Below are 14,145 nucleotides of genomic sequence, written 5' to 3'. Positions count from 1 at the left end.
ATTACGGGCCTCCCATAGCTGCTGCCAGGCCCCTAATCTGCCATGGGCCCCTATATACCGCCTCCTCATGCTGCTGCCAAGTCCAGAGTCTCTCATGGGTCCTTGTACGGCCTCCCATTGCTGCTGCCTCCATCGCCACACTCTGCCATGTGCCACTTTCAGGTCTCCTCACACACTGCTGTTGTGTTGAATTTTTTGACATAGGGTGCTGGCAGATTACGGGCCTCCCATAGCTGCTGCCAGGCCCCTAATCTGCCATGGGCCCCTATATACCGCCTCCTCATGCTGCTGCCAAGTCCAGAGTCTCTCATGGGTCCCTGTACGGCCTCCCATTGCTGCTGTCTCCATCGCCACACTCTGCCATGTGCCACATTCAGGTCTCTTCACACTGCTTGTGTTTTCAATTTTTTGACATAGGGTGCTGGCAGATTACGGGCCTCCCATAGCTGCTGCCAGGCCCCTAATCTGCCATGGGCCCCTATATACCGCCTCCTCATGCTGCTGCCAAGTCCAGAGTCTCTCTTGGGTCCCTGTACGGCCTCCCATTGCTGCTGTTTCCATCGCCACACTCTGCCATGTGCCACATTCAGGTCTCTTCACACTGCTGGTGTGTTGAATTTTTTGACATAGGGTGCTGGAAGATTACGGGCCTCCCATAGCTGCTGCCAGGCCCCTAATCTGCCATGGGCCCCTATATACCGCCTCCTCATGCTGCTGCCAAGTCCAGAGTCTCTCATGAGTCCCTGTACGGCCTCCCATTGCTGCTGTCTCCATCGCCACACTCTGCCATGTGCCACTTTCAGGTCTCCTCACACACTGCTGTTGTGTTGAATTTTTTGACATAGGGTGCTGGCAGATTACGGGCCTCCCATAGCTGCTGCCAGGCCCCTAATCTGCCATGGGCCCCTATATACTGCCTCCTCATGCTGCTGCCAAGTCCAGAGTCTCTCATGGGTCCCTGTACGGCCTCCCATTGCTGCTGTTTCCATCGCCACACTCTGCCATGTGCCACATTCAGGTCTCTTCACACTGCTGGTGTGTTGAATTTTTTGACATAGGGTGCTGGCAGATTACGGGCCTCCCATAGCTGCTGCCAGGCCCCTAATCTGCCATGGGCCCCTATATACCGCCTCCTCATGCTGCTGCCAAGTCCAGAGTCTCTCATGGGTCCCTGTACGGCCTCCCATTGCTGCTGCCAGGAGGCAGCAGGGTCGCAGCAGTGTCAGTGGAGGCAAACGGCCACGGAGTAGAGCACCAGCTCCACTGCAGCCTACCACCACGGCCAGTAGTGGTGCCGGTGTGCACAGAGGAAGTAGCAGTCAGCCAGTGAGGAGTAGCGGAGGCAAAGTTTCCTACTCTGCAGTGTGGCAATTTTTCGTCAAGCCGCCCGAGGAAGTAAACGTAGCCGTATGTCGACTATGTGGCCAGAAAGTCAAGCGTGGCCAGGGGGCCCATGTTGGGACTACAGCGTTGCGTCAGCATATGCAGCGTCGCCTTTCGGTGGCCTGGGAAAACCGTGATAAAGATACGGCGGTTCTGCCTGCCCCAGCCCAGGGTTCCATTTTGTCATAGGGTGCTGGCAGATTACAGGCCTCCCATAGGTGCCGCCAGGCCCCAAATCGGCCATGGGCCCCCGTACCGCCTGGTCACGCTGCTGCTGAGCCCACAGTGTGACCTGGGTCCCTGTACGGCCTCCCATTGCTTCCACTCTGCCATGTGCCACTTTGAAATCTCCTCACACTCCTGCGGTTGTCCATTTTGTCATAGGTTGCTGGCAGATTACAGGCCTTCCATAGGTGCCACCAGGCCCCAAATCGGCCATGGGCCCCCGTACCGCCTGGTCACGCTTCTGCTGAGCCCACAGTGTGACCTGGGTCCCTGTACCGCCTCCCATTGCTCCCACTCTGCCATTTGCCACTTTGAGGTCTCCTCACACTGCTGGTGTGTTCAATTTTTTGACATAGGGTGCTGGCAGATTACGGGCCTCCCATTGCTGCTGCCAGGCACGTAATCTGCCATGGGCCCCTATATACCGCCTCCTCATGCTGCTGCCAAGTCCAGAGTCTCTCATGGGTCCCTGTACAGCCTCCCATTGCTGCTGTCTCCATCGCCACACTCTGCCATGTGCCACTTTCAGGTCTCCTCACACACTGCTGTTGTGTTGAATTTTTTGACATAGGGTGCTGGCAGATTACGGGCCTCCCATAGCTGCTGCCAGGCCCCTAATCTGCCATGGGCCCCTATATACCGCCTCCTCATGCTGCTGCCAAGTCCAGAGTCTCTCATGGGTCCCTGTACGGCCTCCCATTGCTGCTGTCTCCATCGCCACACTCTGCCATGTGCCACTTTCAGGTCTCCTCACACACTGCTGTTGTGTTGAATTTTTTGACATAGGGTGCTGGCAGATTACGGGCCTCCCATAGCTGCTGCCAGGCCCCTAATCTGCCATGGGCCCCTATATACCGCCTCCTCATGCTGCTGCCAAGTCCAGAGTCTCTCATGGGTCCCTGTACGGCCTCCCATTGCTGCTGTTTCCATCGCCACACTCTGCCATGTGCCACATTCAGGTCTCTTCACACTGCTGGTGTGTTGAATTTTTTGACATAGGGTGCTGGCAGATTATGGGCCTCCCATAGCTGCTGCCAGGCCCCTAATCTGCCATGGGCCCCTATATACCGCCTCCTCATGCTGCTGCCAAGTCCAGAGTCTCTCATGGGTCCCTGTACGGCCTCCCATTGCTGCTGTCTCCATCGCCACACTCTGCCATGTGCCACTTTCAGGTCTCCTCACACACTGCTGTTGTGTTGAATTTTTTGACATAGGGTGCTGGCAGATTACGGGCCTCCCATAGCTGCTGCCAGGCCCCTAATCTGCCATGGGCCCCTATATACCGCCTCCTCATGCTGCTGCCAAGTCCAGAGTCTCTCATGGGTCCCTGTACGGCCTCCCATTGCTGCTGCCAGGAGGCAGCAGGGTCGCAGCAGTGTCAGTGGAGGCAAACGGCCACGGAGTAGAGCACCAGCTCCACTGCAGCCTACCACCACGGCCAGTAGTGGTGCCGGTGTGCACGGAGGAAGTAGCAGTCAGCCAGTGAGGAGTAGCGGAGGCAAAGTTTCCTACTCTGCGGTGTGGCAATTTTTCGTCAAGCCGCCCGAGGAAGTAAACGTAGCCGTATGTCGACTATGTGGCCAGAAAGTCAAGCGTGGCCAGGGGGCCCATGTTGGGACTACAGCATTGCGTCAGCATATGCAGCGTCGCCATTCGGTGGCCTGGGAAAACCGTGATAAAGATACGGCGGTTCTGCCTGCCCCAGCCCAGGGTTCCATTTTGTCATAGGGTGCTGGCAGATTACAGGCCTCCCATAGGTGCTGCCAGGCCCCAAATCTGCCATGGGCCCCCGTACCGCCTGGTCACGCTGCTGCTGGGCCCACAGTGTGACCTGGGTCCCTGTACCGCCTCCCATTGCTCCCACTCTGCCATGTGCCACTTTCAGGTCTCCTCACACTCCTGCTGGTTTCCATTTTGTCATAGGTTGCTGTATGGCCTCCCATTGCTGCTGCCTCCACCGCCACACTGTGGCTCCAAACACTGGTTTTGGCCCCGTGACTGGCCAAATGAGTGAAGTGTGCGGTGATTCTAAGATCGACGGCACTCATCTGCATGTCATACTGACTGACAGTATTATTTCTCTTCCCCAGCAGACTCCAAGGGCATTTAAATTAAAGGTACAGTGTTCTGCACTAATATTAAGTCTCTCTGAAGCCTAGAAACACCCTTTTTTAAGTAAAATTCACAGCGAATTTATTCGACTCGAATCGAATATTGTCCACGAATTCGCCGAATCAGTCGAATCGAATTTTTCATTTCTTCGCTCATCTCTATTAATGACATATGTATTTATGTTTTTATAAATGGTTCTATAACATTTGTGACCCTGGTTATGTGTATGTTTACATGGGGCATGATTTTATTAAACATGATTTTTAATTGAATTTTACAAAAAGTTTTTAATAAAATATATTTTTTATTTATTTCATTATGATGAAGGGTTTCCCGCACCTTCCGATTACCTTATAATGAAGGTTATATCGGTCTATTATTATCATTACTATTTTTATTATGAAGGCTGTCCCACACCTTCATGAGTTTTATTTATATATATATATATATATATATATATATATAATCTTTTGGTTTATCTATTTAATATTTATATATGAAATTGTGGCCCTTAAATTTTAAGATTACATTATGGGGATATAGTGGCCGTAGTATGTTGGCTTTATACAGCGCATCGGGCTCCAATAACATGGATGTGGTGGGCGTTCTTCCCTTGCTCTGGGTGACGTCTCTGCAGCCTATATAAGGCTGGTCTGTCAGTATGGGCGTTTCACCCTGAGGAAGTCACGTGGTTCGTGATGTAAACACGTCGGTACGCACCGACATCACTTCCGGTCGCGCGGTGACGTGACTTCCGGCGTCGGCGCCATTTCTGGAGGGACTGTGGAGCTGTATATATATATTCAGCATTAGAACCATGGATGCATACCCATAATATGGGAAAAAGGCTGTAATTCATATTTTTACATTTGAGTGGGCATTTTGTTTCTTAATATCTATTTACCAATAAAACTGGATTACACTATGGAGGATCTTTTTTGTTTTTAATGTCACCTTATAAATGGTCCTGTGGAATCGATCCCTAGGAGATAGGAGAAGATTTTGGAGTGATCTATGAAAGTGTTCCATCCTCTGATGACACCTTATTTGGTGTATAAGGTCACCTTTATAGCTGTTTGGCCCATTGGGTCGCATTAAGGAGGTGAGGGGCCACTTCAGCCGTTTGTGGATTGTCTGCACATAGAGTGGCACTGTGATCACCTCACGGAGTTTGCTGTGGTTTTTTCACCATCATTTGCATTTATGGACTGTTGCACATGGCATACTCTATGAGCACATGACACCATTATACTGGGATATCATAGATTTTGCATTCTATAAGTGACACTCTTATTTTATTTGTGTTTCAATTTAGGCTGTTAGCGCTACACTATCTCTCTTGCAAGTCCACTTCTCTGTCACTAGCAGTAGTAAAAGGACACATTGACTCCTCCAGTCTGAGGGTGGATAGCTGGAGACTCTGCTGCAGTAGGTAGCAACTTTGTTCTAGACGTGGACAGTAGACTCCTGGGAGTAGTAGTGCTACAGTAGCAGTAATGGCGGTGAGAACAAAATGTTACACAGTCTTGGCAGCAATGTGGACTTTCGCACTCCTGGCTGATTACCATCAGATAAATGCTGAGCTGTGTACAGGGCAGGACAAAGTGTCCCATTTCCTATATTGCCAATTTTTTTTTAAACATTTGTTTTGTATTCCTCCCTGGTCATTGTTGAGAACCATCTGTATTTTTATTAAAAAAAACAAAAACCTGATTGTGTTCATCGATGAGGGCAGCAAATGTCTGAGAAAAGTGCAGAAACGTGGAGTATTCCAGAACCCGTCACTGCAATGGTGCTGTCAGGTGGAGTGATCTCCATCCCCACAGCGATGCCATCCTTCCAGTTCTGGTGTCTGTAGAGAGCCAACACCAATACTGGGGATTTAAGAACCACAATCACTGACACCAATGTTTCATTATTGCTCCCACTGACACCGGCGGGTTACGTTGATTTTCTTCTAGGTTTTATTTTAATGTCTGCTGCCACCAATAATTGGGGTTTATTTTAATACTCCTTGTTCTGCTCCCCCCCCCCCCCCCAAGCTCTGCTGTGAAGGCTGATACCAGATCAGATTCAAGTACTATACACATTATATTTAAAGGATAAGTTCACCTTTGGGAACATGTTACATGTTCCACCTGTTTTTAGGGTGGAACATGTAATATGTTCCCACAGCCGCACCCCCTCCCTGTAACAGATAATACGGGGAGAAGTCTCCCCATACTATCTGTCAAATTTGTAAACAGTGTGGCTGTGCGAGGCTCCGCCCACACAGCTGCGTCATTCATTCACGGACTTCTGTGAATGAATGAACTGCAAGTCCCGGCAGCCTTAGCGGCTGTGAGCTTGTAGTTTTCCATGAACTACAACGGTGCTGTGGGGTGCTGTGGTAGTTCATTGAAACTTCCTGTCAGAATATCTTCTTGCTCGTAGATCCTGTACATCCCATACATCACCTACACCTCGTACATGCCATACATCCCATATACCCTGTACATCCCACACACCCCATACATCACATGCACCCAGTACATCCTGTACACCCCATACATCCCCTGTAGCCCGTACATCCCATACACCCCCTACATCCCAGCAGAGCAGAGCCCAGTCAGTTCAGCAATGTTGTCACCCAGCACAGTCGAAGCCATGGAGGTCCAACTCCATGCAGTCCGCCATTACAGGCACGGCAAGCACAGCAGAGCAGAGCCCATGCAGTGCAGAGCGGAGCTCCTTCAGTTCAGTCTAAACAGCAATGTAATGTCACCCAGCACACTCCAAACTCTGGAAGTGCAACTCAAGGCAGTCAGCCATTACAACCACAGCAAGCCAAGCAGAGCGGAGCCCAGTCAGTTCAGTCTATCCAGCAATGTAATGTTGTCACCCAGCACAGTCTATCCAGCAATGTAATGTTGTCACCCAGCACAGTCCAACTCCATGCCGTCAGCCAATACAGCCACAGAAAGCCCAGCAGAGTGGGGCCCATGCCGTGCAGAGCGAAGCCCATACAGTTCATATGGCTCAGCAATGTAATATTGTCACCCAGCACAGTTCAAGCCATGGAGGTCCAACTTCATGTAGTCAGCCATTACAGGCACAACAAGCCCAGCAGAGCTTATACCGTGCAGTGCAGAGCCCATGCCGTGCAGAGTGGAGCTCACACAGTTCAGTCTAAACATCAATGTAATGTCACCCAGCACACTCCAAGCTCTGGAAGTGCGACTCAAGGCAGTCTGTCATTACAACCACAGCAAGCCAGGCAGAGTGGAGCCCAGTCAGTTCAGTCTATACAGCAATGTAATGTTGTTACCCAGCCCAGTCCACACCATGGAAGTCCAACTCCATACCGTCAGCCATTACAGCCACAGAAAGCCCAGTAGTGGGGCCCATGCCGTGCAGAGCGGGGCCCATACAGTTCATATGGCTCAGCAATGTAATGTTGTCATCCAGCACACTCCAAGCTCTGGAAGTGCAACTCAAGGCAATCAGCCATTACAACCAAAGCAAGCCTAGCAGAGCCAATGCCGCCCAGAGCGGAGCCCAAACAGTTCATACGGCTCAGCAATGTAATGTCACCCAGCCCAGTCCACGCCATGGAAGTCATACTCCATACCGTCAGCCATTACAGCCACAGAAAGCCCAGTAGCGGGGCCCATGCCATGCAAAGCGGAGCCCATACAGTTCATATGGCTCAGAAAAGTGACGTCACCCAGCACGCTCCAAGCTCTGGAAGTGCAACTAAAGGCAGTCTGCCATTACAACCAAATCAAGCCCAGAAGAGCGGAGTCCATGCCACACAGAGCCCAGCCCAGGCCATTCAGAGCAGGGCCCATACAGTTCAAAGCAGAGCAGAGGCATCTGTCACTCCCAGTACTCCACACAAATATGCAAGGACTTCGCTGGAACAGAAAACCTTGAAGGAGAACTTACAACAGTCAGCAGTGTGTAATGGTGGGCAGTGGCCAGGAATACTCATCATGCTCCAAATCCCAGCAGAATAAAGATGATGGCACCAATAACCCTCCACAGTCTGCCCCGGCGTAGTCCTATACCCGGCAGAGACCCTCAGCAAAGTACTGCTGATGGGGATCATCATTTCAAATGTTCTGCAGATATGAAGCAGAAAGGGTTAAAGTCATCACTTGTGCTGCACCTGGCTGATAAGATTCCTGCTCTGATGAAGGGAATGGAGACCCTGAGGAAAACTAAGGCAAAGATCCAGAAATAGATTGACTCTGTCTACAGACTCAAGGCTGCCAACCCCAAGAAAGAAGTCCTATATGATGGCAAACTAAACTCCCTGGGCATTGAACTGGCCGGTATATCAAAGGACATTGATGCTGCTCTGGAAGAACTCGGACCAGTGGGGGAGGTGTATCGGAATCACAATTGGTTTGAGGTGTAATTAAGTGTAAAGACTGAGTCTTCTTCAGAGTCAGACTCTGGGGAACTGGTCCAATGCATGGTGCCAACAAATGTGCTTCCTGAAGGAAAGACTCCAGCTCTGGAGGATAGCAGGAGCGTTAGTTCTGGAGGATAGCAGGAGCGTCAGTTCAACCCAGCGGACTTTCACAGTACAGGAAAGCCAGAGAAGTGACATGGTGGACTGCCAGCACATGGATCATGTGAACAGTGTTGCTACCCCCAATTCGCATGGTGAGATCAACGCTGGGGGGGAATGGTGTTCATGATGATGTAACTGGTAATGATGTGGATGATGCTGGTGATGATATGGTGGCCAGTGCTATCACTAATGTTGATGTAAAGGTTTTCAATGTCACTAATACTGATGTAGGAACAGTATCCGCTCTCCCCAGACCCTGCATTCACTATATCCGCTCTCCCCAGACCCTGCATTCACTATATCCGCTCTCCCCGCACCCTGCATTCACTGTATCCGCTCTCCCCAGACCCTGCATTCACTATATCAGCTCTCCAAAGATCCTGCATTCACTATATCTGCTCTCCCCAGACCCTGCATTCACTATATTTGCTCTCCCCAGACCCTGCATTCACTATATCCGCTCTCCCCAGACCCTGCATTCACTATATCCGCTCTCCCCAGACCCTGCATTCACTATATCCGCTCTCCCCAGACCCTGCATTCACTATATCCGCTCTCCCCAGACCCTGCATTCACTATATCCGCTCTCTCCAGACCCTGCATTCACTATATCCGCTCTCTCCAGACCCTGCATTCACTATATCCGCTCTCTCCAGACCCTGCATTCACTATATCCGCTCTCTCCAGACCCTGCATTCACTATATCCGCTCTCCCCAGACCCCGCATTCACTATATCCGCTCTCCCTGGACCCAGTGGTTGGGATTTGAACCAGCGACCCTAGTACTGCCAGGTGGAAATGCTAACCATTCACTATATCTGGTCTGCCTGGACCCTGCATTCACTATATCTGGTCTGCCTGGACCCTGCGTTCACTATATCTGGTCTGCCTGGACCCTGCGTTCACTATATCTGCTCTCCCCGGAACCTGCATTCACTATATCTGCTCTCCCCGGAACCTGCATTCACTATATCTGCTCTCCCCGGACCCTGCATTCACTATATCTGCTCTCCCTGGACCCTGCGTTCACTATATCTGCTCTCCCCGGAACCTGCATTCACTATATCTGCTCTCCCCAGAACCTGCATTCACTATATCTGCTCTCCCCGGACCCTGCATTCACTATATCTGCTCTCCCCGGACCCTGCATTCACTATATCTGCTCTCCCCGGACCCTGCATTCACTATGTCTGCTCTCCCCGGACCCTGCATTCACTTCCTGCTGTCCCCCCAGACCCTGCATTCACTATATCTGCTCTCCATGGACCCTGCATTCACTATATCTGCTCTCCATGGACCCTGCATTCACTATATCTGCTCTACCTGGACCCTGCATTCACTATATCTTGTCTCCCTGGACCCTGCATTCACTACAATTGGTCTGCCCGGAAACCTGCATGCACTATAACTGGTCTCCCCGGACCTTGCATTCACTATATATTTGCTCTCCCCAGACCATGCATTCACTATATCTGGTCTCCCCAGACCCTGCATTTACTATATCTGGTTTCCCCGAACCCTGAATTCTCTATATCCTCTCTCTCCAGATCCTGCATTCACTATCAAATTATGAAGTGAAACAATTGCACAATTCCTATATATCAAAAAGCAAAGTGAAAAAATAATAAAATAAAAATTATTGAAAAAAGAATTAAGTAAATAAAACTTTATATATATAAACAAGGACCACACAAAAAAAAATCAAAGTATTTTTTAAGTATGAATCTAGCAAAAGTCATTCCAAAACTCAAGTTCAATCATTAAAGTGTTCTTCTGTGAACCCTCCTTTTGGATAACGAAAAATATGTGCATCTGTCATCAATTCCCGTGCAAAGACATCCTCCACCATATATCTGCTCACCTCACGCAGTGTGACCGCACATTATACAATGTTACCGTCTAACTGCACTTTTGGTCCCATTTGGACTCAGAAGATCAGCTTGTTGAATGAGGACTCCAAAGTAATCTCCCTCCTGATAAGTGTCTTTGTATCAGCCGTATTCCTCATTACAAAGAACTCCACATAGTGCTTTATCCTTTTACACTTTTATTCATCAATTAAACATAAGAAATGCACTCACATTCCGGAGGTGTATATTGCACCAGGTATGATGAACATCCAGTGATGTACTGATTAGACACTAGATGGCAGTATCATCTCAGCAGCAGAGTCCTGTACATGCTCAAACCAGACCCCATCCGTAATGTAATGCCAGGCAAAGCACGGGGCCACTTAATGAATGCTATTGGCTGCTGTAATGTCATTCCAGGAGCCGTTTACAGAGTACTATAACCGCAGTCCCGATGAATGGTAACATCATGATGTCATCCGCACACTCCTCCCTGGCCCCTGCAGACCCTGCATTCACTATATCCGCTCTCCCCGGACCCTGCATTCATTATGTCTGGTCTCCCCGGACACAGCATTCACTATATCTGGTCTCCCCGGACACTGCATTCACTATATCTGGTTTCCCCAGACCCTGCATTCACTATAATCGGTCTCCACAGACTCCACATTCGCTATATATGGCCTCCTCGGACCCCGCATTCATATATCCCCTCTCCCCGGACCCTGCATTCACTATATCCAGTGTCCCCGGACCCTGCATTCACTATATTCATTCACCCCGGACCCTGCATTTACTATATTTGCTCTCCCTGGACCCTGCATTCACAATATCCCCTCTCCCGAGACCCTGCATTCAATATATCTGGTCTCACAGGACCCTGCATTCACTACATCCAGTCTCCCCGGACCCTGCAGTCACTATATCCACTATCCCCTGACCCTGCATTCACTATATCCATTCTCCCCGAACCCTTCATTCACTATATTTGGTATCCCTGGACCCTGCATTCACAATATCCACTCTCCCCAGGCACTGCATTTATTATATCTGCTCTCCCAGGACCCTGAATTCACTATATCTGCTCTCCCAGGACCCTGAATTCATTATATCTGGTCTCCACGGACCCTGCATTCACTATATCCGCTCTAGCCGGACCCTACATTCACTATATCCACTCTCCCTGGACACTTCATTCACTATAACTGGTCTCCCCGGGCTCTACATTCAATATATCCGCTCTCCTAGGACCCTGCATTCAATATATCCACTCTCCCTGGACCCTGCATTCACTATATCTGGTCTCCCAGGAGCATGCATTCACTATATCCGCTCTCCCCAGACCCTGCATTCAATATATCCAATCTCCCTGGACCCTTTATTCACTATATCTGGTCTCCACGGACCCTGCATTCACTACATTCGATCTCCTCAGACCCTGCATTCACTATGTCTGCTCTCCTCAGATGCTGCATTCACTATATCCGGTCCCCCCCCTTTCCTAGGACCCTGCATTCAATATATCCACTCTCCGTGGACCCTGCATTCACTATATCTGGTCTCCCCAGACCCTGCATTCAATATATCCAATCTCCCTGGACCCTTTATTCACCATATCTGGTCTCCACGGACCCTGCATTCACTACATTCGATCTCCTCAGACCCTGCATTCACTATATCTAGTCTCCACAGACCCTGCATTCACTATATCCGGTCTCCCTGGACCCTGCATTCACTATATCTTCTCTCCCTGGACCCTGCATTCACTATATTTGGTCTGCCTGGAACCTGCATTCACTATATCTGGTCTCCCCGGACCCTGCATTCACTATTACTGGTCTTCCAGGACCCTGCATTCAATATATCTGGTCTCCCAGGACCCTGCATTCACTATATATCCGCTCTCCCCAGACCTTGTAATCACTATATCTGGTCTCCCTGGACCCTGCATTCACTATATCCACTATCCCTAGACCCTTCATTCACTATATTCGGTCTCTCCAGACCCTGCAATCACTATATCTGCTCTCCCAGGACCCTGCATTCACTATATCTTGTCCCCCCAGACCCTGCATTCACTATCATATTATGAAGTGAAAAAAATGAGCTACATTAAAAAACAATTGCACAATTCCTATATATCAAAAAGCAAAGTGAAAAAATAAATAATAAAATAAAAATTATTGAAAAAAGAATTAAGTAAATAAAACTATATATATATATATATAAACAAGGACCACAAAAAAAAATCAAAAAGTATTTTTTAAGTATGTATCAAGCAAAAGTCATTCAAAAACTCAAGTTCAATCAATAAAGTGTTCTTCTGTGAACCCTCCTTTGGATAATGGAACGACATTCCAGCAGGCAATAGCATTCATTAAGTGGCCCCGTGCTTTGCCTGGCATTACATTACTGATGGGGTCTGGTTTGAGCATGTACAGGACTCTGCTGCTGAGATGATACTGCCATCTAGTGTCTAATCAGTACATCACTGGATGTTCATCATACCTGGTGCAATATACACCTCCGGAACGTGAGTGCATTTCTTATGTTTAATTGATGAATAAAAGTGTAAAAGGATAAAGCACTATGTGGAGTTCTTTGTAATGAGGAATACGGCTGATACAAAGACGCTTATCAGGAGGGAGATTACTTTGGAGTCCTCATTCAACAAGCTGATCTTCTGAGTCCAAATGGGACCAAAAGTGCAGTTAGACGTAACATTGTATAATGTGCGGTCACACTGCGTGAGGTGAGCAGATATATGGTGGAGGATGTCTTTGCACGGGAATTGATGACAGATGCACATACTTTTCAAGAGCCGCATACAGAGTGCTATAACCGCTGTCCCGATGAATGGTAACGTTGTGATATCATCTGCACACTCCTCCCCGGCCCCTGCATTCACTATACCCATTCTCCCCGGACCCTTCGTTCACTATATCTGCTCTCCCCTGACCCTGCATTCACTATATCTGATCTCCCAGGACCCTTCATTCACTATATCTGGTCTCCCAGGACCCTGCATTCACTATATCTGGTCTCCCAGGACCCTGCATTCACTATATTTGATCTCCCCGGACCCTGCATTCACTATATCTGCTCTCCATGGGCACTGCATTCACTATATTCCTTCTCCCCGGACCCTGCATTCACTATGTCCGCTCTCTCCGGACCCTGCATTCACTATATCCGCTCTCCCCGGACCCTGCATTCACTATATCCGCTCTCCCCGGACCCTGCATTCACTATATCCCTTTTCCCCGGACCCTGCATTCACTATACCTGGTCTCCCCGGACCCTGCATTCACTATATCTGCTCTCCATGGGCCCTGCATTCACTATATTCCTTTTTCGCAGACCCTGCATTCACTATATCCGCTTTCCCCGGACCCTGCATTCACTATGTCCGCTCTCTCCGGATCCTGCATTCACTATATCTCTTTTCCCCGGACCCTGCATTCACTATATCTCTTTTCCCCGGACCCTGCATTCACTATATCTGGTCTCCCGGACCCTGTATTCACTATCTGGTCTCCCTGGACCCTGCATTCACTATATATGGTCTCCCCGGACAATGCATCCACTATATCCAGTCTCCCTGTACTGGTATTTGGTTTTTCCCTGGAACCCTGCATTCACTATATCAGGTCTCCCTGGATCCTACATTCACAATATCAGGTCTCCCCGGACCCTGCATTCACTACCTGCTGTCCCCCCGGACCCTGCATTTACTATATCTGCTCTCCCTGGACCCTGCATTCACTATATCCGCTCTCCCCGGACCCTGCATTCACTATATCCGCTCTCCCCGGACCCTGCATTCACTATATCCGCTCTCCCCGGACCCTGCATTCACTATATCCGCTCTCCCCGGACCCTGCATTCACTATATCCGCTCTCCCCGGACCCTGCATTCACTATATTCACTCTCCCCGGACCCTGCATTCACTATATCCCTTTTCCCCGGACCCTGAATTCACTATACCTGGTCTCCCCGGACCCTGTATTCAC

The 14,145-nt window shown here is 49.4% G+C and overlaps 1 protein-coding gene and 1 long non-coding RNA gene across 2 annotated transcripts in view; one reads left to right on the top strand and one right to left on the bottom strand.

The window, feature by feature from the left end:
* Positions 1-8,122, top strand: part of LOC149450392 (uncharacterized) — a 31,034-nt gene extending 22,912 nt beyond the window's left edge. The window contains exon 3 of the mRNA XM_089691991.1: positions 7,963-8,122. Coding sequence (XP_089548117.1) covers positions 7,963-8,122 — 160 coding nt within the window. The remainder of the gene's footprint in view (positions 1-7,962) is intronic.
* Positions 1-14,145, bottom strand: part of LOC149450389 (uncharacterized) — a 489,998-nt gene that overhangs the window by 340,834 nt on the left and 135,019 nt on the right. The window lies entirely within an intron of this gene.

This window comes from Staurois parvus, unplaced genomic scaffold, assembly GCF_062004578.1.
Source record: "Staurois parvus isolate SC_StPar_1 unplaced genomic scaffold, SC_StPar_1.0 ptg000575l, whole genome shotgun sequence".
Lineage (NCBI taxonomy): Eukaryota > Metazoa > Chordata > Amphibia > Anura > Ranidae > Staurois > Staurois parvus.
The sequence above is the reverse complement of the archived record's forward strand: the minus strand, read 5'-3'. Positions and strand labels throughout refer to the sequence as shown.